Source organism: Sebastes fasciatus, chromosome 3, assembly GCF_043250625.1.
Source record: "Sebastes fasciatus isolate fSebFas1 chromosome 3, fSebFas1.pri, whole genome shotgun sequence".
NCBI classification, from domain to species: Eukaryota; Metazoa; Chordata; class Actinopteri; order Perciformes; family Sebastidae; genus Sebastes; species Sebastes fasciatus.
Genome location: NC_133797.1, coordinates 11,935,579 through 11,959,788, shown reverse-complemented (window position 1 = coordinate 11,959,788; position 24,210 = coordinate 11,935,579). Strand labels below are relative to the sequence as shown.

Below are 24,210 nucleotides of genomic sequence, written 5' to 3'. Positions count from 1 at the left end.
TGTAGTTTGTGTGTGTGTTTATCCGTCTGCCTGACTGTCTAGTTGTGTTCTTTTGATCCAGTCTGTCTTTGATTCTGTTGCGGTGTTTGTGTCAGTCTGCAGTGAGCAGATACGTCCTGTACTGAAGTGTTCTTCCTTTAATACCTTCAACAGTAGTTTTGTTTGGTCTGTGTCTTCAGAGGTTTTTTCTCTCACCTCTCCCTCTCTCTTTTTTTCAAAGCAATTTGTCACAGTGTGGACTGCAGCTGCGGCCATCATTTCTCATAAATTGCCTCCGCTACCTCTCTCCTCTTTTTAAATCCCTCATCCTCCCTCCTCTTTCGTCACCTTGGCTCCATTTTGTTTTTTTTTGCCTCTACAGTGCGTGTTCCAGATGCAGGGATTTACACTGTAGGCCTGGCTGTGTTTCCCTCCCATAATCCTCTGCACCGCGCCTCGTCCGCTCCGCTCTCTACTCCACCACCTCCCAGCGGTGGCATAGAGGTGAGGAGGAATCTCAAGTTGTTTATTCAATCATCGTTCTCCTCAAACCCTCTTTTCATCAAACTCTGTTTTTTTCTTTACACAGGTGCTGTTGTTCCCAGCTCTGAGCTTTGTTCAGGCAGGTCGTCTGTCTTCCCTAGAGTTTGTCACGCAGGAGCTCAGTTCACAAATCCACGTTCGATTCCAGACCTACAGACCTCACTGTCATTATCCCGGCCTGCACCTGCTGCTACCCAGTGAGTCAAACACAGAAACTCACTCTCGCACAAACTTGACACGTTAAACCATCCGCACATTGCTGGTGAGTATCAGCAGGTGTTGAAAAACCCATAAGCCACCTGCGCCAACACCTCCAGTTAGACAGAGACATCCACACAGATAAACACACGCACACATACACATTGACCGGCCTCGTCTGAAGTTGTTAGGTCGATCGACATGAAAGTAAAGTTTGAATGGAGACAGAAAGAAGGGCAAAACTGGAGAGGAAAGAAACAAGACCAACCTCCCTTCTGAGCACAAACAAAACTGAGATGCTTTCTGTGTTATTTTTTTATTTGACTTCTCCACTGAGACGTAGCAGCGGAGACATGCAATAGACAGAGGAGCAGAGAGCGGATGCACACAAAAGATGTGAGAAACAGAAGTCCAAAGAGAGCCGAGCGGCTTGTTAACAAAATAAGAGAACGTTTTCTGTGAAACCTTCATGTGGAATTTGTGAATCCAGCCGCAGAGGAGGAGACGGTGGATATAATGAGATAACTGGATTATTAATGACAGAGAGAAAGTCTACTCTACCCTACACAGAGATGGATCACGGCCCAGCACATGTTCCCACTACAAATAACACACATTCAGACTCCTCAAGTGCAGACTTTTTGGCTTGTTTTGGAGAGATATTGATTTCATCTTTTTCAATTCATTGCTTTTATTATGCTTGTTTGATGTAAAGTGACAAATCAGCTTTAGATTCTGATTTGTTTGTGTTATCTTGTTTTACTTTCTCCTCAATTATAGCCTTTGTTATTAAACAAAGAAAATAATTAATAATTATATATGAATAGACTTGAAGTGAATCTTTAGGCCCTTTTACTTGAGTATTTCTATTTTCTAAAACTGTATACTTCTGCTCTACACTACATTTAAAAGGAACGTATTGTACTTTTTTATTCCACTACATTTATTTGACAGCTGTAATACCTTTCAGTTTCAGATTGTACACAGGCCTATAAAACATATGATCGGCTTGTAATGATTGGCTCAACAATGCGTTATGTGGTATTATTGCAACTTTTTTTTGCAAATGACTTTATTTATCCTGATTTTGGTGTTCTATAAATAAGCCTTATTGTTAGGCTATTATTAGGTATATTGTTGCTTTTTAAATGACAAAGATGAAAGTTTTAAAACGAGTCAAATACTTATTTACTGTTAAATGCAGAACAAAGAATGAGGCACAGCGTTTTTTTAAAATGCGGCACTCCAATCTATCCATCCATCCATTATCTGTAATCTATACAGGATCGCGGGGAGCTGGAGCCGATCCCAGCCGGCATTGGGCCTGTCCAGGCTGTGCCCCGCAAAGGCGGGGTACAGCCTGGACAGGTCGCCAGACTGTTGAGGCACTCCCATTGCAAAGAATCTAAAAAAGAAAAGAAAAAAAGTGAACATAGTGGTTGTGGCTGTTGCTTGCCTTCCACTGTGGTTGGATTGTCAATATTGCGGTATTGCGACAACCCTATCGGCTTGCATAATATAATGCAGTTAAAGGGAATGAGAAAGAAAGCATTTTTTTTTAAGGTGTCTAAATTTAAATTAAATGTAAATGATTAAGACAAAATACATTTTGTGTCTCAGGTTGTGGAGGTCCAGCGTGTGCCCCGGTGGCTATTTGTGTCCCCAATGACACCAGGAGCGTCGATCCGCCCTCTTGCCCCCGACTAGAGCAGTGGTGTCCCTTCCAGCGCCGGTGCCTGCCCCTCTCTAGTCCCTGCCAGCCATCTTCCTGTCCGAACTGCACCCAGGCTCACCGCCTGCCCTCTGGGGCGCTGAGGCCCAGATACAGCCTACAGAATGAGGTGGTCTTCACTCTGCCTGCAGGACCGGCAGCACACGTACAGGTGAGAGGATTTACTTTAGCGTCCTAATGGAGTATTTAGTGTTTTTGCTTTTGAAATGCAGTAATACCAGAACAAATATTTGATGACTGCAAGCTTTAATTTGAGATGTATTTACAGCCAGATTGTTTTAACAGTTAAGGTATTGCAGCTGTTCTACACGGCCTAACTTACAATACACCATCCTGATCCCTGTTTCTCCCAGGTACAAGAACAACTGGAGGACCTCCTGGTTTCCCGTGGTGATGTCATCGCCCTGCAGCACGATGCCGGCCCCGCCTCCCTTCTCCGCTGCCAATCTTCCCCACACTCACTGTGGCGACAACCTGTCTTAGCCCTCAACCAATCAGAGTGGTTCTGGATCAACAACACAGGACGGCCAACGGACGACTCGGCTGACCACGATGCCGACCCTCTGCCTGACCCGGAGCTTGACGTGAAGGCGCTGGTGGAGGATGGTGAGGGTGGGTGGCTGGAGGAAATAGTTTGCCCCGTCAGAGTGCTCTATGCGGGACCCAGTGAGACTCCTCTGGAGGGAGAACAGCTGTCTGCTGGTCTACCCCAGCCCGGACTCTACAGCCTGCTGGTAAGACATCAAAGCTGTTTGTCAAATCCCAGCATGCATCTAACAGATTTCGAGATATTTAAAATTCTTTTTTTTTAAGATTTACCCATAGTTTTGCACGCTTTTTCAGTGTTAACACAGGCTAATAAATCAACATCCATTAAGTTTTTGCTTTATAAATTATTTATTTCTGTTATATCCCCTTTGTGTCCTATGTTGGTAATTCTGTTGTATTAACAAAATAATTGAGACAAACTTTAATTTGATAAATTCCAGGTGACTTCAGCTGAGCCATCATACCCAGCCTCAGCATCATGCCCGTTGCGCGTGGTGCCTCCTCTTGGCTTGACGATCCTCCACCCCTCTCCCCAGAATGGCACTCTCTACCTGCAGCCCAACGACACCCAGCTGCTGCTCCGCGTCCGGTCTCGCTACCTAACAAAGGCCTCTCGACGTGGCAGTAACCACAGCGTGATCTTCCAGCCCGACTGTCCCGAAGAGTTTTCTACCAGCCCATGGCTGTGTCAGCCCGGGGTGAGCTCAGGGTCTGGGGTCGAGGCCGCAGAGCCCAGCCTGTACGCAGTGCTGGATCTGAGCCTGGGGACGGAGGAGCAGAGGAGTCCGGTGCAGGTGGAGCTGGAGGCCCATAATAACGTGACGGAGGCCAGCCTGTCTGTGGTCGTCCGCCTGGAGGAGCCGCTCAGAGGACTGATGGTGCAGCCGCACCCTGCACACAGGGTGCTGATGGAGTCAGTCGTGGTGAGTGTGTGTTTGTGCTTATGTGGTTACTTCACTGGTAGTTGTATTAAGAGTCACACATTTGATATTGATATAACTGTATGTACTGTCTTTTTATCATGTCTTCATGTGTATGTATTGTGTGCGTTTTAGAGCTACACAGCATCAGTGCTTGAAGGCTCCAATCCCACATTTAAATGGACAGTGGATGACAAGCCGTACTTCACCTATTACAACACCGTCCTCAATGTCATCTACCAGCACGCTGCCGTCTACAAGCTCACAGTGAGTTTCTGTTCACACCCAGTACATACACACTGCCACACTGTCGTTTCTGTTACAATTCATAATTGTTTTAATTTAAATTATGAGGTTTAGTTTTTGATATCCAGCTTTTTAATGGGACATCCATAAACACTGACAAAATGTATGCACGTGTGCAAATTAAGCAACTTCAGTGGTGATTAGACTGAGGCAACTTTTTAATTTGTGCCCAAAAATAAATGTCCGTAAAATGTACTGTGACCCAGAGCCCAAAGTAACAGCTTGTTCTGTCTAAAGTCCAATACGCCAAAGAGGTTCAACTTATTATCATAGAGACAAAACCAGCATATATTCACATTTAAGAAAGTTGGAACCCGTACATTTTTTGCATTTTAGCCTAAAAATTTGACTGAATCGAATCAATAGACTTATCGATTAATAGACTAATGGTTTCAGCTCTACTAGATAGGTTACATGATATGTTGTGTCACAATCAAAGCTAACGTACTGTAGATGACACAAGACTTCAACCTCTTACCACCTGTCTTACTGGGTCATATGGCATCTCTTCCAGGTGACGGCCATGAACCACGTCAGCACCCTCACAGAGCATTTCAACGTGACCGTGGACCGGCTGCAGCCAATGGCCAACCTCACAGTAAAGGGTGTGCCAGATGTGGTCCCTCAGGGCTCCACTCAGACTCTCACCACCTCTGTGCTCGTCGACATGTCTGTCGCTGCCACCTTCCGGTACGAACATAGGGGGGGAGATGGACAGAATCATAGACTGATAGACGGATGGATATCTTCTGTGGTGTTTTAAAACAAAAATAATACAAACAAAAACTATTTTTATCTCTCTCTTCTTCTCTTTATGTTGAAGGCTGAGTGAAAACACAGTGCATCTGTTTGTGTTTGACTGCTCCTTTCTCCTCCTCTCTCTGTCTTTCTCTTTGCTCCTTTCTCTGTTTTTGTCTTCCTGTGCGCCATAATAGCACTGCAGCAGTCATACCATGCACAGCCTTGGATTTATAACTGTGTGGTTAGAGCAGATTGCTGACAAGAATTTTCCCTTCTGCTCAGCTGTTTCCCCTGTACTTTTTTTCCCCCCTTTTTCTTCCACTCTTTCTCTTTTTACTCAGTTCTCTCCCTCCCTCTTTCACATTCCCACCCTCCCAACTATGGCGCACTCTTTCACTTAAGTTTCCCTCCAAACTCACCATTCTCAGTCCAGAGAGACTTCCTGAGTTTTGAGTTTCCACTTCTCCTTGTCCAAAAACCCTCTATTGCCTCGTCAGAGAAGACTCCCACTTTCCAGCTAGTGACTGTGTGTGTGTGTATGGAAATGGTTATCAGTGCATTTATTCATCTAAGTTCCATGTATTTCTGTGAAGGTCCTCATTTCATGGTTTAACATTGTCTCTGTTATGCTGCAGATGGTCTTTCGGTGATGGCGGATATAAGGAATTTGAATCCAAGCCTCCCCATGCCGCCTCCCTCCTCTGCCCAGACTCCCCCAATCAGGTCCTTTTAAGCAACAATGTCACCTATATTTACTCTCAGCCAGGTAAGCCCTCTGCCACCTCCCTATCAGCAGTACTATCTTTTCTAATGGAACAGCAGCAGACAATTTAATTTGACTTTGTTTCAATTTATGATCAGAATATTTTAAGCTGGTAGATAATGACATGAGGCTAATTTCACCCCCTTTACCTTCTTCTCTTTCTTCTTCTTCTGTACAGGAATATACACAGCGCTGGTGTCAGTGTCCAATCGCTATGAGAACATCAGTCAGAGCATCAACATGAGCGTCTACAGCATCCTCACTCGCGTCGATATACAAACAGAGCCGAGACTACTCCTCACTGGCAAATCAGCCGATTTTGAGGCTCACCCTCTTCCCTCACCCTACGGCATTCACTACGACTGGCACTTCGGAGATGGTTCCGCTACGCTGCAAGGTCGTCGCGTGGCGCACACCTATGCACAGAGTGGCGTCTTTAATGTCTGTGTGTCGGTGAACAACACCATCAGTTCTATGGAGGCTTGTGCCGGGATGTTTGTGTACGAGGAGATTGAAGATTTAACAGCGGAAAGCTCCTCTCCCACAGAGCTTCACAGTCCTACTACAGTATCGGCACGCCTTGCATCAGGTAATAACATCACATGGACATTCTCCATGGGAGACGGGAACATCTACACACCCTCCGAACCTCACGTGTCACACAGCTATGTGAAAGATGGCAACTACACAGTGAACGTGACGGCCGCCAACGCCGTGAGCTCCGGCTGGACAATCCTGCCAGTGCAGGTGTTTGTCTTCCAAGTTGTGAGGATGGAGCCGTCCGGGTGTGTCCAAGAGCGGACCTCCGTCAACTTTCAGGCCTGGGTGTCCGGAAACGCGTCGGCTCATCTTTATGAATGGAGCTTCGGGGATGGAAGCCCGAACGAGACACACCACGGTAACCCCAGAGTCTCGCACACCTACTGGACAAGTGGGAACTACCACCTCTCTCTGCTTCTTTCCAGCGGGGTAAACAAGGCCACTAAGGCCAACTTCTTCAACTGGGTGTGTGTGCAGCCAGCTTTAACCAACATCAGCCTCACCCTTGAGAAATCACACTACGCCGTCGGGGAGGAGATCCTGTTCGAGGCCAGAGCTGAGCCAGAATTTAACTACAGCTATCAGTGGGACTTTGGTAGAGGGGAAGACCTTGTGCTCATCAGTGATTCTGGGAATTTCCCGACTACGTATATAAACCCAGGTCATTACAATGTGACAGTCACCGTCTTCAATAACATCTCCACCAGTAACACCAGTGTTGGGATTGATGTTTTGATGCCCATAGGTCCAATTGTTATTCAGCATAACAGCACTAATAAGTACAATAACCTGACCCTTAGAGCACCGTACGCTTTCACAACTTCCTCCATGGCTACCAATGTCACTTACGTGTGGAACTTTGGAGATGGAAATGTGCTTATAGGCCAGAATATCCTCCACACCTACAACATCTCTGGATACTACAATATTACACTGACAGCAGGCAACACAGTGAGCAGGAATCACACTACTTTACCAGTTGCTGTGCTTGCACCAATCCGCGGGTTGACCCTCAACTCCAGCTTGGTAAATGTCCCTCTCAATGCCTCAGTCCACTTTGAGGCTCAAATGTTGGAGGGAGATGGAGTCCGGTTCTCTTGGATCTTGTGTGACCGCTGCTCCCCAATCGCAGGGACCCACACCATGTTCTACACCTTCCGCTCCATTGCTACTTACAACATCATTGTGACAGCGGAGAACGACGTAGGAACAGCACAGGCGAGTATCTTCCTGTATGTCCAACGTGAGCTGGAGGGGCTGCAGATTTTAGCAGAGGAGATTGGAGGAGGCAGAGGCGGAGGCACGGCATTGGACAGCTGCTGCTTTGCTACAAACCGTGGTGTCCACCTTCAAGCAGGATTAAAGGAAGGAACCAACATGACGTTCACTTGGAACGTTATCAGAGAGCTAGACCCCCTCAGCTCAAGCTTCAACATAAGCGGGAAGGCAGTGGAGGTGAATTTCTCCACACCAGGCCCATGTGACATCCTCCTCCGGGCAGCCAACCTCCTGGGCCAGCTGTCCGTCAATAGAACCATCCACTTCCTGGAACCAGCCGGAGGGTTGGACCTGCAGATCAGCAATAACCCAGTTGCACTCAATGCTCCAACTAACCTGACAGTACTGAGTGCTGAAGGCTCAGACCTGCAGTACCGTTGGTCTGTGAACGGGAACCCTCTGCAGTGGAACAAGCACTGGAAGACCCACACCTTCATCAGTCCTGGCCTTAAGCTTGTTACTGTTGAGGTCTTCAATGAAGTCAGCTCAGAGGTTCAGTCAAAGATTGTCAGTGTCCAGGAAGTCATTTCTGGACTAAGATTCACAGCTACCAATGTGACAGAGAAGGGTTACGTAGCAACAGGCGTCAGCGTCTCGCTCCAGGGGGAGGTACTGACAGGAACCAACGTGACGTGGACATGGCCGTTGAAAGGAAGAACAGAAACGGGAAATAAAACTTCTGTGATTTTCCAGGAGGCGAAAACAGCCATCGTTACTCTGAATGCGACCAATGACGTCAGCGGGCAAGTAGTTTCCAGAAAGTTCTTTGTTCAGGACAAGATTCAGGGTTTGGAGCTGAGGGCAAGTAAAACCATTGTAGCAGTCGATGAGAAGGTGGAGTTCACCATATCTATGGCAGCGGGCTCGGACGTTCGCCTCACCCTCAGCATCAGCGCAGATGCCACTGTTATCCATGAACCCAACCAGACCTACGTCCACAAATTCAGCAGGGCGGATACGTACATGGTGAATCTCACTGCTGTCAACCAGGTAAAGTCAAAGGAGATGGATATCGCACACAATACGATCACATAAAAAGAACTCAAACAAAATGTACAAATAGTCTTGTCATATCTCAGATGTATAACAGACAGCTTTTGGTAGCATTTACCAATGAATAGATAAGGATAAATAATACATTTTCTACTTGCCAGTCTGCCCAGAAGTCAACATATATGCTGACAATCCAATGACACTATTCTTGGAGCACGCCGTAACAAGTGTTTTAAGTGTCTTTAGTTTTCTGCAAACTGCTCTTTACAGAAAGACTTTGACATGACTAGAGCACATATCAATATATGTGTTGCAAAAACATATACTTGAGCATGTTGTTGACATGTCTCTTGTCATCTATTGAGTTATCTGTAAATTGGTGGCCAAGATATTTGACCTAACTGCTTACTTTAACCAAAATATCACTTAAAGTCGGTATGTAGAGTGTTTTTAAGCAGAAATCAGGAAATATTTATAACTTTTTAATTATCACTACATTTCTCGTTATGGCATTCAAGCTGGGGGAGGAAGTATGTTTTTGGCATCATTGGGGGGAAAAAATCCATAATAACGGTTCAGCATATTGTAATTCAAGTGTTCTGAGAGGAAACTAGACTTCTGCACCTCCTCATGGCTCTGTTCTCAGGCTTTAAAAAATCTTCCTTTGGCCAATCACAGGTCATTTCAGAGAGAGAGCGTTCCTATTGGCTGTTCTACAAATGCAGATGCACGTGCACGTCCCTTCAGATGGTGAAAGCCTGCAGGATAAGTTGCTATTCCAGCATTGGCTACAGCCGCCTTCACTGCAAAGCAACCCAAAGTAATAAGACAGACTTATCAAAAAGAGAGTCTGACAATATCAGCGAAGCATTTCAGAGATGGAGAGAAAGTGTTGCTCATAGTTTTGCCTTCTGTTTGCGGCTGCGATTAGCGCCGTGAGCTAGCCTCACGGCTATGGTAGCTACGGCAGTAGCACAGTGCAAGCATAACCCTTTTCTCTAATAGTTCAGCCTTCTGCGTGAGCTCAGTTAGCAGAAGGCTGAACTATTAGCAACATTTTCTCTCCATCTCGAAGAGCCTCGAATCACAGTATGTCATCTCAAAGGGCTTTACAGGCCCACACGTTTGCAAAGAAAACCGGACGGTAGAGATGCCGCTATATAAGGATCAGCATCAAGCATCAGCATCACAATGATGATAGGGATGGTGTTTGAAATTAATGACGAGTACTCGTACTACTGTTTGAAGCGTGTGCACATGCACCCCCTCGCCTGGTGGGAGGGGCTTAGGACAGAGAGGGGAGAGAGGAGAGCTGCAGGATGAGGGCTGGATTTCCAAATTCTGGTGTGGTTTTGCTTTTTTTCCAGAAAACTGCCTACCCTGGGCTACCACTTGAATTACAATATGCTGAAAGGTTATTATGGAATTTTAGCCTAATAACAGTAAAATAAACTGCGTCCCCCAGCTTTAACTCTGACCCTCAAAACCAACATGATTTAATCAAACTAACACAGTGCATATATTTTGTTACAATGTGACTATCCAGGTTAGTTCCAAGTGGCGAACCCACCAGGTGGAGGTGATGGAGCCGGTGCGTAATCTTTCCATCCTGGGAAGCTGTGCAGCAATCCCTGTAGGTGTAAAGAGAACGTTTGTAGCCAACATCCTGACGGGCAAGCCTGTTCATTTCCTCTGGACTTTTGATCTGCACCACCTCCACAAGAATGGGCATATGGGCAAAGAGGTGAGATCACTTATCTATGAATATTAATAATAATGAATAACTATCACAATATAGCAATGCTGACTTATCTCAATGAATCACACAACCCCAGGTGTCCTACACGCCAGAAGAACCAGGTTTATTGATCATCTACCTGAAGGCCTTAAACGCACTGCACGCTCAGAACGTCACCGAGCGCATTATAGTGCAGAACCGGCTGACCGCGGCCGTCCTGTATGCAGCGCCTCTGGACACTTTCATCAATAAGACGGTGACCCTGATGGCCAATATCACACCCAGATCTAATTCTGTGGAGTGCTTGTGGGACTTTGGCGACGGCTCTACTCCAGTTCACACAAACAGCACAACTGTGGCTTATGAGTACAGATACCCAGGACACTACCGGGTCCAAGTATGTTTCTTTGAACTACATTATTCCATCCATTATTTATTTGTGGATCTGTAAAATATGATGCTGTATGTGAAAGCTTGGCATCGTCCCAGATTTCACCAGCTTGTTTTTCTCTCTGCCAGGTGAACTGCAGTAACCTGGTGAGCTGGGTGTTGGCCCATGTGGAGGTAAACATCAGTGTATTAGAGTGTGAAGAGCCAGAAGTGCAGGTGGTTCAAGCCCCCCGTCTGGCCATCTGGCGCTACCAGCCCACTTTGGTGGAAGCCAGTGTGGACCTGAAAGGCTGCCTACGCTACGGAGCTCAGTATCTCTGGCAGATACTCTCGACATCCTCCTGTGATAACGACAGAGACCACCGTATTCCTTCTGGGTTGGTGACTCAGCCCTCTCAGTCTGTGCTTGTCCCAGTAATTCGCCTGCCGGTGGAGGTGGATGTGCGGCGGCTACAGCTGTCGTTGCCTAAGATGACTCTGGCAGCAGGGAACTACACCTTGGTGTTTTCTATGTCCTATGAAGGCGTGCCGCTAAGGAAGGCCGCCTGTCTGCAGCTCAGTGTCATGGCTACCAGGTCAGTGGGGAAACTAAATGATGAGACTCTCTCTGTGGAGTACATCCTTTCCCTCCTTTATTTATTGTTTCTAATTTCTTAATTAATTCTGCAAATGATATACAGCTTGATGCAGTATGACATTAACACAATAATCCACCCAAAATCTTAATTAATTTTAATTAAATTTGGCAGTTGTAGTCACCAATTAATACCAGTTGCAATGGATTCTAATGGTGACCTAGATACATGGTGAAAAGAAGTCCATAGAAACGTCTCAAACGGCTCCTGCATCCACGTGGAAGCAGTGTCCCATTTAGCAAACAATAATGTAAGAAAACATAGAAGAAATCAGCAAACTGAAATTAATTTCACCCCCAGATGACGTAAACAAATCCCTGCATACACAAAACAAGCGTTCAAGAATTTGGATTTATAATTTGTAAATGGACGGGATAATGAAAGGAAGGACAGGAAAGAGGTGTGTACCCTTCTCTGCGTAGGTTTCACAAAGACGTTTAAGCGAATCTCCACAAAAGCGTAATTCCAGCTCAACTGCTATAACTTGATAACTAGCTGGGGTTTACAAGTTGAATTTGAAATTTAAAAACTACTTTGTTTACTTTTTTAATGTTAATTTTAACCCTTTTTTTCTTGTCAGGCTGATGCCCATCATAGAAGGGGGCACCTACAGGGTGTGGTCAAGGACGCAGGACCTGAAGCTCAGCGCGGTGCAGTCCTACGATCCCAACATGGACCCAGACTTCCAGTCACTACTCAACTACCACTGGGAGTGTCTAAGCACTTCAAAGGTAAGAGCAGGCATGAAACAAAACTGAAGAAGAGTTGGATGAGCTTTTTCTGGTTTGAATTGTCAGTTTCTGTTGCTCACACAAGCAACGACTTTCAGACTTTGCAGCATGTTTCCATTCACATGACATTGTATATTAATATGCATTCAAGCCCCCACCAGGAATATGGATTGTTTTGTTCTTTTTAGAGGTTTACAGTCAGTGTGTATATTGTGGGAGAGCAGGTTATTGTTGGTTCTCTAAAAAACACAAAAAATGTGCCAATAGTCGTTGCTATAGTCATTACTTTTTCTTTTTATTATCAATCAGCAGTGTTTTCCCTTGACTATTTTTGCACATATAGGAACATTTTATAGATTTACTTCTTCCAGCGACAGTGAAATACTGATTGAAGTCATGACAGGGCGATGAAAAGCTACTTATAAAAACTATGTTTCAGATATTTGAGCCACACGTTGATATCGAAATAAGCTATCTAAATGCAGTAACACGTAGTAAAAAGAGGGGAGCTGTTCAATGCAGAGAAGGGGGGAGGGAGGGGACGGGGTATATGTTCAATTTGTGAACAAATGAAGGCACTAAAAGGCAAAAATAACGAGAGATAGATATTTTTTTATCCTGTTTGAATTGCACCATGAATCACACATATGATGTTCGTCAATTTAAAAGATAATTTTCTAAGTTAAGAAAGTTGCAGTTTGTCGTAGTATCATTTAGTTTTGTGTGAAACCGCTCAGTGAACTACATCTCTCGTCTCGCATGATATACATCACCAACACTAGCTAGCTTTCTAACTTAGCTATGTTCCACGCATAAATGAACCGTTATCTTACCTGATGCAGCGACTCCTGGTCTTTATATCAGCCGGGAAGCGAAAGAACATGTGTGAGTACATCCCAGTACGAAACACACAGGCAGCGTAGCTTCAGCGAGACAGAAAGTTATGACGTCACTATGCGACTTTTGGGTGTTTAGTCTTTTTAATTACGTATTTTCACAGTCTTATACTTCAACAGTTTTACAACAAACTACGACTTCATTGACTTGCAAAATTATCTTTTAAATTGACAAACATCATATGTGTGATTCATGGTGCAATACAAACGGGATTAAAAAAAAACTTCTCTCACCGTTGACTACCGTTCATATTTTTTACGAAATAAGGTCCCATGGTGGTCCACCGGTTGGGGCGTGACTTTGCCTCTCTATTAGTCACTTGAAATAACGAATGTAGAAGGGCTGTCCTTGACCAAATAAAGTCTTGGTCGACTTAAACTGAGTTTCTCAACAAAGAATCGCACTAAAGCACCACTTTAAACCTTGTTTACCAGAGATGTGCTCATACGTTTCTTAGAAATATGTCATTCAGCATGAAAAAAAACAGTTAATAGATTAAAGAAATCTAGGACCAAAACGACGATTAGTCTGCTAATTGACTAAGTAAATTTTAAAGTTTATTAGTAAATTATGTATCTGTTAAATTAGTAAATGATGAGTGAACAAGTGGTGTTTTTAAATGTCTTGAAGTACAGGAGGACTCAGTAGCGTTCTGCTTTTGCTCAAGTGGTTAGACAGAATACTCTCTCTCTCTTTCTTTTGCTATATTCTCAGTATTTGGCTTGAGTCTGATAGAAATAAAAGAGTGTTGAATTGTTAAAACCCAACTCTGCTCACAAACCTTTTATTGGTCCTTTTTTGGAGGACAGATTTGATTCTGCAAAGGAGACTGGAAATATTACGTAATGTTCATCTGGTCATGGGTACTGTAGCTGCCTTCAGAGAGGCTTGGCAGCATCGATGTGAGGAGCTCAGTTCAGGACAGTTTGTGAGTGTGTCTCTTGAATGCCGAGTGTGTGTGCGCGTGTACGGCGCACGCGTGTGTGTGTGTGTGTGTGTGTGTGTGTGTGTGTAAATTCATTTAGTGTTTTTCACACTCACTGCTTCCTTGGCTGGGTGGGAACACATTCTGCCTGTGCAGCAAAAGACCACAATATAAGACTTGATGGGATGGGTGTGTTCTGCAGGAGTGTGTGTGTGTCTCTGTTTGTGTGTGTGTGTGCGTGTGTGTATGTGTGTACATCTAAGCAGACAGGCATTTAAAGGGTTATGCAACGATTTAGAGATAAATTCAGCATTCCACAGCTGGTGCTTTGCTCCCCACCCTGACAATTACTGTACACACATAAACAACGTGCACACATAACACACACACACTCACTCACAGCTGTGTGGCGCTGCTGATAAAGAAAAAGAAGGACACTCAGTTTGACCACAAAGAGTGAAACGGTTTTGTACTCTGGGTAGAAACGGAGAAAAGGAGTCGACAGAAACACAGTCGATCAAACGTTCTGCACTCTCCTGACCTTGGACGCGGCTAATTGTAGGAGAAGATAGAGTCGATTTGAATTGGGGGGAAAATCTTTCACTCTTAGACAATGTTGACTTCTTTGACAAAGTCTAATGGCACACTTGTCACAGTTGTTAGTTGATAACCACCCATTTTCTTTACAAAGATTTTAAAATCAGTGTGATTATGGTGAACAAACAGAGGGATTGTTTAATGACTATTTTATTACTATACTAAAAACTCCAAATCTGAGGAAGTAGGATTATCCCAAATTAAAAGTCTTATTAAAAACATACATCTTTACATAATTTGCTGATCTGATATCATAAAAACACAAAGCGGCCTCACCAAATGTCTTGTGGGGAAGCTGTTCTTGTTGTAGAATGAAATGAAAGAAATCAGACATATGAAGGTGCTGTTATGTAGGGCTTTATAAACAAGAGGACTTAAACATTCTAGGAGTCAATTCATGAGCAGTGGGGTGATGTGATCTCTTCTGTACGGTTAGATCTTGGCTGCAGCTCTCTGAAATAACTGCTTTTCTTATAGATTTTTTAGATAGTAAAGAGAGAAGTAGAAAAAGAGGTTTTTATGACTTTGTTTGAAATTTAATTTAAAAAGAGCTTAAAGCTGAAGTAGGCGAGATTGGAGCAAATATGATTAAAAAAAGTTATTTTATAAAATGGAAACCTTATGAAACAGGTAACCTGAAAAAAAATCATGTGCCTCTGTGTCCTCCGGTGGTCCTAACGGCATCTGCAAGATTTCACATACCGGAGGAAAACAAGCAGTAAGGTCTGATCTGAGATCCGCTGTCCAGCTGCCGTCTATGAGAGCCAGCTGTCAATTACTCACGAACTCTGATCAAACGGTCAAACTAGGCAGCGCTGATCAAATATGAATCAATATTCTGTTACTGTAATGCCTATTTCTCTCCTCGAATGTTTTCAGAATCATCTTGTAGTGCACTGTTTAGCTGTAAAATGAGAAAGTTTGTGATGCCCCCGTGTGAAATCTGGTGAAGGAACGCCAAGTTCCTGTCACATGACCGGATCACAGCCAATAGGAACGCTCTCTCAATGAAATTACATGAGATTGGTCAAAGTCTCCTTTGACGGGCAACATTTTTTAAAGCCTGAAAACAGAGCCATGAGGAGGTGCAGTAGTCAAATTATCTCTCAGAACACTTGAATTACAATATGCTGAAAGGTTATTATGGAATTTTTTACCAATTAAGCCAAAACTATACTGCCTACTGCCACTTTAAGTTACTATAGTGTAATTGAGCCTCTTGAGTTCCTTCTTCTAGTTTCAATGGTTCTATGTATTCATGTGAAACTACATCTCAATTGAACCCACCTCTATCAATATATTGCCTCCCTTCCCTCTGAATATCAGTGCTGCTGTTACATACCAAACCCTGTTCTCATGTTTTGCAAAATAAACATAAACATGCACAAACAAAACACTTCTAAAATGATGGCCCGATTTCTCCCTCCCACTTCCTGCTTACAGAGCGCAGAGCACTGCTCCAGTCTGAACTTCGGCCTGGGCACCAGCGATCCAGTGCTGGGAATCTCCGGCTCTGAGCTGGAGGCGGCCGTCGAATACACTTTCAGACTGACCATCAGCAAAGACGGCATGCCTCCAGAGTCCACCACACAGACTGTAAGTGCACACATTCTCCTACACACATGAATACATGCAGGGTGCATAAGTCGGTGGTTCCCAACCTTGGGGTCAGGACCACTACAATGGGTTACAAGACTAATCTGAGGGGTCACAAGGTGATAAATGGGATTGAAAAGAAGAAAAAAAACATTGTTCTGCTCCACAAATTAGATTTTTTCTTTACTTTTTAAAAATGTTATATACGTTTCTTGTTACATATACTGTAGACTGTAGACAGATTCGACGAATCTGCAATAAGCTTATATCGGACGATATATCGACCTGGCTGATTTATCTGTCTTAAGGCCCAGACACACCGTCATTCAAAAAGGGAAACCGGAAGACCAAGGACTGCAATATACAAGCTATTGTTATGATACGTACATGAAAAAAAGCAGCGTTTGCCGACCATTTTCACACCACTCTCACTCACCACTTAGCTTCATTCCAGACGGCCATGTCGCTGTGAAAATATCCGTGTATTGGAATGATCAGATGAGAGGAAGATGAAAAATGTGAAGAGCCCTCTTAACTAAGTCGCTGGCTTGCTTTCCTCACTTCCATTTCTCTTCTCGTCCCCTGATTCGCTTAAGATGAACAGCCAATCAGAGTGATTTCTCTAAACGACGGGCTCTGCTGATTCAACATGCTGAATCAGCCGAAAAACCTCCAACCTTTCCAGACTAGAGCCGACGGTGCGGGACACACCGCAAAAACTAGGGCAACAGACCCTCACAGACAGCCCCAAACAGTCCGACGGCCGACTATCGGCTTGGTGTGTCAGGGCCTTAACTCTAATATACACGCCTTATCATAATTACTATAAACAAGTGAGATCTTTGTCAATGCAATGGGGAGGCCATATCTCTTGCTTGCAGCTATATTTTCTCAAAATAACCCTGTTACATCCTGTTAAACAAAATAGTGCTACATTATGTGCCTCATTCGTCTTTTCTTACTGTAACATTAACATGTTGGACATGTTAAAAGTGAATCTTCATCGACCTTTCACTAACTCTGACTCAGCCCTCGATTACCAGAAGGGACTCTGCTTTCAGAACAGTGGCTCTTTGTAAGAATAATAGTAATCTCTCTGTAATTTTTCACACATGGCAATCAGGATGTGTGTTCCTGGTGGAACACAGTGAAAGATGTACTTTAAGCAGTGGTTGTGTTTGCTTTGGCTTTTGCTGTTTGAGTATCAATGTAGCGATGAGTCACGTTGAGGATGTTCAATATTTTCAGCTTCTATTTGGTCACGCTTAATAACATGTGGATACACGCACACTGATATAGTTAATTAATGAATAAATAATAGGGCCGTCAAAGTTAACGCAATAATAACATTAACGCAAATTCATTTTAACACCATTAATTTCTTGTTTAGAGGTTGTAACAGGCTCATTTTTAAAGCTAGAGTGAAGATACTGGCATCATATGAAACTAGGAAGACCTAAGGAATCCATTGGTACCAACCATGTCATATTAGCTTGTTGCGAAGGAGGCTAAATAACGCTACAAACTTGCGCTAAGTTTTGGCGAGGAAAAACATGGCATAGCCATTTTCAAAGGGCTCCTTTAACCTCTGACCTCAAGATATGTGAATGGAAATGGGTTCTATGGGTACCCACGAGTCTCCCCTTTACAGACATGCCCACTTTATGATAATCACATGCAGAGTATTAAATACTTGACAAATCTCTGTTTACGGTACATTTTTAACTCATAGAAAATTTGCGATTAACTCGTGATTAATCACGATTAATCATGGACAATCATACGGTTAATCGTGATTAAATATTTTAATCGATTGACAGCCCTAATAAAGAAATAAAGTGAAAACAGTCAAATGTGAAGCAAAACCCATCTACCCTTTACTCTTATTGATGGAATAAAATAAGATAAAAGAATAAAAGATATTGAAAATGTTTTAAATTGGAAGAAAGTAAATGTGTTCTATCTAGATATAATATGGCATGACACATCCTATATGGTACTCGATATATGAGTGTCAGAATGAGAAACTACACGTAGATCAATAAATGTTTGTATTTTGTGTTTTTAGGTGGTTGGGATGGTTTGGGTCGGCTTTCTGATAGAAGTGACTGCATCCTATTCACTGATGGAATTGCTAACGTTTGGCTGCATTTATATATGTGTGTGTGTTTGTGTGACAGGTGCTCGTCCAGAGTGGGGATATTCCCATGGTGTCTCTGGAGTGCGTTTCCTGTAAGGCCCAGTCCATCTACGAGGTCAACAAGAACTCCTATGTCTACCTCAGAGGAACCTGCACAAACTGCCAAGGCTTTCATCGTGGGGTAAACACACACACACACACACACACACAGGCACACACTCCAAATCTAACTCTCTGTGTCACAGCAAAATGATGTCACTGTACCACAGAAGCGACTGTGAAATCAGCATTTCCAGATCCTTTTCCCTCCTCTTCCTCTTCCTCATTCTCCTGCTCCTGACTGTCGCTGGGATTTGTGATGCAGGCAGTTTTGTGTGGGCGTGGGAATGAGGTCATTGTGCAGCTGGAGCGAGGACCAATATGTTTGGTCCTTGCAAACACAGGGAAACATTTTGAAAGACAAAACATTTGTTCAGTCATTGGGCCTCAAATTGCACATACCAGCTGATTGCGCTCAGCCGTACTCCAACCTAGGTCATTTTTGTTTTTATAATTACACTGTACTTCAGTTTCCATACTGTGCAGGGGTAATTTTGAATTTGTACAATTGTCACTACGTGTGGTTCTCACATGTACATGTGCCATCAGACGAGTAAAGCTTCATCTTTAATGCTTGTATGAAACCATCAAAGTAAGGCCCCGTCTACACGTATACAGATATTGTTAAAAACGGAATACTTTACTCGCCGTTTAAAAAAAAAATAAAAAATCTGTCCACATGACTTTCGTTTGACAAAATATCTCTCTCACACTCGAACGCAAAAATGAAACCAAACTCTGATATTTACATGTCACCACAAGCGAGATCACAAGTTAAGGGTCAAGGAATTTTGTTACCACCCTTCTCACTCTTTCCTTCGGCTTCATTACAGTCAGTTTAATAACAGTTATTGTTCGTTGGGGGGCTGAGATTCCTGGTCAAACTGCATGTTCAGCCTCGACATGTTAATGCACTCTTAAAAACAAAAGTGTCAAGCTATTCTTTTAAAGCTGTCTTGTGCCTCATTATTTTCACTGCTGTCTCCAAATGTTTGTATTGAACCAAACGCAGTAAAGCAAACATGAAAACAAATTCCAAAAAGAAACACGAGGTTGTCCCTTCCTTTCAACGAAAGCTTTTAGCTGCTGATTTAATGCATTAAGTGCCGTTAGATTTCCATATAATCACCACATGTAGTTTGCTTTTAGTAAAATCTTTCTCTCTCTGCCTCTCAGCGCTGGAGTGCCATGACGCTGGACAATGAGACTCTGGTCCTAGACTCCTCCTCCACCACCACAGGAAGTGACGGCATGAATCTGGTGTTGCGGCAGGGCGTCTTGCGCCAGGGATACTCCTATAACTTCACCCTGCATGTGACCGACGGCAGTCTGGATGGCGACGGCGCCGCCTCCATCACTCTGCACCACAACATGCCCCCGGCTGGCGGGGAGTGTCACCTGAGAGTGGGAGGGGAAGCGGGAGTAGAGTACGGGGACGGAGACGGCGAAGGCTGGAGGATACGCACACTGTTGGACCGGGTGCACTTCAACTGCTCAGGTAGGAAGACGGAAGGCGTGGGCTCGCTCTCACACACACTGAATCACAACATGCTTGCTTTCTTTCCCTTTGTTTCCAATTTTTGATTTTGTTAAATCTGTCCTGTCCAATTAGCAGATTTCTCTCTCCATCACGTATTTACCAAGGCCGTCGTCTTTTCCTCTCTTGTTTGTTCTCTTTGTCTTTCTCACTTTCTTGCCTCCAGGTTACAGCGACTTAGGGGTCTCAGAGACTCCTTTGCTCTACAGTTTACTGGTGACCCGCTGCAGAGAAGACTACTGCGAGGACTTCTGTGTGTACAAAGGCAGCAGCCCTGAGCACTCGGCCTTCCTGCCCCCAGGCTTCAGCTCAGCCCGTCACCGTGTAGACGTATCCATCATGGTGGAGGACCACCAGGGAGCTGCCATCAAGGCACTCAACAAGTAACTACATTTTACTCAGATGTTTAGTTCAGTTAAGCAGCAGTGAGACCAATTAAATAAGATCGTTCAACATTTTCTTTTTCTTTTTCATTTTTAATATCCCAAGCTACCGTAGCACGCTAAGCCTGTGTGTTACTGAAGGTTTTTTGATCAGTACAATACAAATTGGAAATCATTAACAACACAAAACAATGACAAATATTGTCCAGAAACCCTCACAGGTACTGCATTTAGCATAAAAAATATGCTCAAATCATAACATGGCAAACTGCAGCCCAACAGGCAACAACAGCTGTCAGTGTGTCAGTGTGCTGACTTGACTATGACTTGCCCCAAACTGCATGTGATTATCATAAATTGGGCATGTCTGTAAAGGGGAGACTCGTGGGTACCCATAGAACCCATTTACATTCACATATGTTGAGGTCAGAGGTCAAGGAACCCCTTTGAAAATGGCCATGCCAGTTTTTCTTTGCCACAATTTAGCATAAATTGGAACGTTATTTAACCTCCTTCGCAAGCTAGTATGACATGGTTAGTACCAATGGATTCCTTAGGTTTTATAGTTTCCTATGATGCCAGTATCTTCACTCTAGCTATAAAAGAGTCCGCTACAACCTAAAAATCACAAGTTGCATTAACGCGTGAAAGAAATTTGTGGCGTTAAAATGAATTTGCGTTAACTTGTTATTATTGCATCAACTTTGGCAGCCCTAAACTAAACACAACACAAAACAACTAAACACAACGCATAGTATGTTGAACAGTGAATTTAGCCTGTCTTAGCTAAATTGCTAAAAGTATATTAAATCTATACTGTTATTTTAAGTACATTTGTTAGCCCTACGTTGACTAGCACACTTTATGAAACCATCAGTACTGGAGAAACACATCCACAGTCACACAAATATATAGCAAAGTTAGAAACACTATATTCATTAACTGTGCTTTTTGTTTTTTGTTTGTGTCCAGGTCCATCGAGGTTGTGCTGCCAGATCCGCCGCCTGAGTACACCAGTCTTCCCCGTTGGCTGTCTGAGCTGACAGACAGCCAACTCAAAAAGCTGTTGGAGCAGGGAGACTCCCAGAGGGTCCGAGAGTTATCGTTGGCTCTTATTACAGTGCTGAATGAGGTGGGAGAGGCCTAGCCACCTAACATCGATTATTGTATTTATCTGTACAATTATTTATCAGTTGATAATACATGAAGCACACTTACCTGTATTTACCTTCTTCCAGTATGAGCAGACCAGGGCGTCGGTGCGGTTGTCCCGAAATGAGCGTGGTTACCGAGTCAGAATCCGCAGCAACATCACCAGAGCGCTGACCGCTCTAGACCTGACCACTGTTAACGACATCCAGCAGACCTCCGCTGCTTTGGCTCAGTGCACGGTGAGCAGGATGGGAGGGAGGCGAGATGGGAAGGAAAGGAAAGGAAAGGGGGCAGGAAAAGAAAAAGAAATCAAAAGAGATGTGTAATTGAAAAAGGCAAAGAATAAAGCCAAACAAACAAATCATGAGTTTCGTGTTTTCCAGGCGGGTCGAGAGTTCATTTGTGAGGAGTGTCAGAACAGCACTCTGAACAAGCTGGAGTCCATGCTTGAGATACTGCAAACCGACACCAAGCAGGGCACCGTCACTCCTACTGAGATAGCTGACAACATCCTGAACATCATGGGTAAGAGAGAAAGTTTTCTGTGTCTCTGTAAGGGCTATTTTCAGAACAGTGTTGTTATGTCTGAATGAAAGTAAACGGAAAAAACACAGGGCCAACAGACACTCACTGCCCCCAAACTGTCCGGCGGCTGACCGTCGGCTTGGTGTGTCAGGGCCTTTAGATTTATACTCGTATTTTGAGAGAAAACAAACTACCATGAAACTGTACAGCTGTAACTTTTTCTCCACCTTTCTTTTTGATCTCACCATATCTTCCTTACCTGTTAACCCAATCTCGTATCCTCCCCCTCCCTCCAGGTGACCTGATCCATCAGGTCGGCCAGTCAACATCCCAGTCTTACCTCCAGCCTGCCTACCCGGATTCCCCTTCATCCCCCTCCATCTCCACTATTCACTCCGGTGAGGAGCCAGGAGGCACCCCGCTAGACCCCTCTCCCTCCTCACTGGAGCCGCACCCTCTGCGAGTGGCGGCCAAGGCTTACAGCCTGTCGTCGGTGCTCATGCGGATCCTCATGCACGCCCGTGTGCTCAACGAGGAGCCGCTTGTGCTGAGGGGAGCTGAGATCGCCGCCACAGGGAAACTGGCGGACCCCCAAAGCCTGCTCTGCTACCATGGAAACAACAGTCCAGGTGGGCTTGTGTGTTTAGTGTCTCATGAGCTGTTTCTGTAGGTGGTAACTTTCATCCCCTCATAATCTTTAAGGCACTGTGCATTATAAACAGGACAGTGAAGAATCAGCATATCAATCTTCTCTTCCTCTCCTCTTTTATATTTCCAGAGTGCGAGCGGTTCTCCATCCCCCGAGCATTCAACTACAGTCTTGGCAGAGCTGCTGCAGGAAACAGCATTATGCAGCTACTGTTTCAGGTAACACGATGGAAACCACTCAGTCGAGTACAAATTTCGGTGTTGCACTTTCTCTTTGGATCAGGTTGAAGAATTTGGCGGCATGAAAGCTGCTGGTGCCAAAGTCCCTCATTAGTACACACTCACAGAAATAAGTTGTCTGAAGAGGTCTTGTTTTGTTTTCCATGTCTTTTAGCCTTGTTACAACACAATATGTAATAACTAGGGCTGTCAATCGATTCAAATATTTAATCGCGATTAATCACATGATTGTCCGTAGTTAATCTTGATTATTCGCACATTTTTTTCTGTTCAAAATGTATATTAAAAGGAGATTTGTCAAGTATTTAATACTCTTATTAACATGGGAGTGGGCAAATATGCTTGATTTATGCAAATAAAATCATTTAACAACACAAAATGACAAATATTGTCCAGAAACCCTCACAAGTACTGCATTTAGCATAATGAAATATGCTTGAATCATAACTTGGGAAACAGGCAACAACAGCTGTCAGTGTGTCAGTGTGCTGACTTGACTATGACTTGCCCCAAAACTGCATGTGATTATCATAAAGTGGGCATGTTCAAATTTAGCGCAATTTTGTATTTGCATTTTGATTAAAAAAGCTTAAACGCAATACATAATATGTTTCCCCGCATTTTGTAATAAATGATTAAATGTTGCAGTGGTTATAACAAAATGCGGGAGTATCCCTTTTTTTATGGTGTTATAGCTGACTCTAATCTTAGTCTCAATAGCCACATAAAAGCAGCAACAAGATCAGCTTTTTATCACCTTACAAATATAGCCACACTTCATGTCAAAAACTCATTCACACTTTTATTTTTAGCAGGGTTGACTACTGCAATGGTTTTTGGACAGGGCTCCCCAAAAAGACCATTAAAGAGCTTCAACTTATTCAAAATGCAGTTCTTACAGAGACCAAAACGTCAGACCACATCACCCCGAAGTCATTACTCTGCCTTTCTGTCAGCCACAGATTTGTATTACTGTTTATTACATAATGTGTTTGTTAAAAGCCTTTCTTCTGTTTTACCCTCACTTCAGCAGATCTAACTTTCTCCACTATGCTCCTCCTCCTAAAATTCCTCTCCCTCCTCCTTTTCCTCACCAGGTGGAGTCCAACCCCTTCCCCTTCAACTACGTGGCGAACTACACCGTCTCTACCGAGGTGGCTTCCATGGAGTTCCGCACCCAAAATGGCACCCAGATTCCCATCTCCGGACTGGACGACAGTCTAGCCATCACTGTTGCTGTTAACAATGGAAGTAGTGGAGCAGAAGATGGTCCTGAGGGTTCTGGTGCCAGAGGGGTCCCCACAGCTGGAGCTGTTAACATCAGCCACTGTGATTCTGTCATCGTCAGGGTCAGCACGGGAAATACCAACCGACAGGCGGGGCTGTTTGTCCAGCTCAACTTCACCTCTCTGGAGGGTGAGCTCTCATGTTCACA

General features: G+C 44.0%; 1 protein-coding gene across 1 annotated transcript in view; it reads left to right on the top strand.

Moving 5' to 3' along the window:
- Nucleotides 1-24,210, top strand: part of pkd1a (polycystic kidney disease 1a) — a 77,775-nt gene that overhangs the window by 36,378 nt on the left and 17,187 nt on the right. The window contains exons 11-33 of the mRNA XM_074628956.1: nucleotides 362-483; nucleotides 569-719; nucleotides 2,341-2,603; nucleotides 2,806-3,186; nucleotides 3,442-3,924; nucleotides 4,057-4,188; nucleotides 4,742-4,917; nucleotides 5,604-5,734; nucleotides 5,910-8,539; nucleotides 10,089-10,286; nucleotides 10,378-10,677; nucleotides 10,800-11,245; nucleotides 11,886-12,036; nucleotides 15,899-16,051; nucleotides 18,232-18,372; nucleotides 19,467-19,788; nucleotides 19,994-20,210; nucleotides 21,183-21,342; nucleotides 21,449-21,601; nucleotides 21,746-21,887; nucleotides 22,184-22,516; nucleotides 22,666-22,754; nucleotides 23,873-24,191. Of these exons, the coding sequence (XP_074485057.1) occupies nucleotides 362-483; nucleotides 569-719; nucleotides 2,341-2,603; nucleotides 2,806-3,186; nucleotides 3,442-3,924; nucleotides 4,057-4,188; nucleotides 4,742-4,917; nucleotides 5,604-5,734; nucleotides 5,910-8,539; nucleotides 10,089-10,286; nucleotides 10,378-10,677; nucleotides 10,800-11,245; nucleotides 11,886-12,036; nucleotides 15,899-16,051; nucleotides 18,232-18,372; nucleotides 19,467-19,788; nucleotides 19,994-20,210; nucleotides 21,183-21,342; nucleotides 21,449-21,601; nucleotides 21,746-21,887; nucleotides 22,184-22,516; nucleotides 22,666-22,754; nucleotides 23,873-24,191 (7,593 nt within the window). The remainder of the gene's footprint in view (nucleotides 1-361; nucleotides 484-568; nucleotides 720-2,340; nucleotides 2,604-2,805; nucleotides 3,187-3,441; nucleotides 3,925-4,056; nucleotides 4,189-4,741; nucleotides 4,918-5,603; nucleotides 5,735-5,909; nucleotides 8,540-10,088; nucleotides 10,287-10,377; nucleotides 10,678-10,799; nucleotides 11,246-11,885; nucleotides 12,037-15,898; nucleotides 16,052-18,231; nucleotides 18,373-19,466; nucleotides 19,789-19,993; nucleotides 20,211-21,182; nucleotides 21,343-21,448; nucleotides 21,602-21,745; nucleotides 21,888-22,183; nucleotides 22,517-22,665; nucleotides 22,755-23,872; nucleotides 24,192-24,210) is intronic.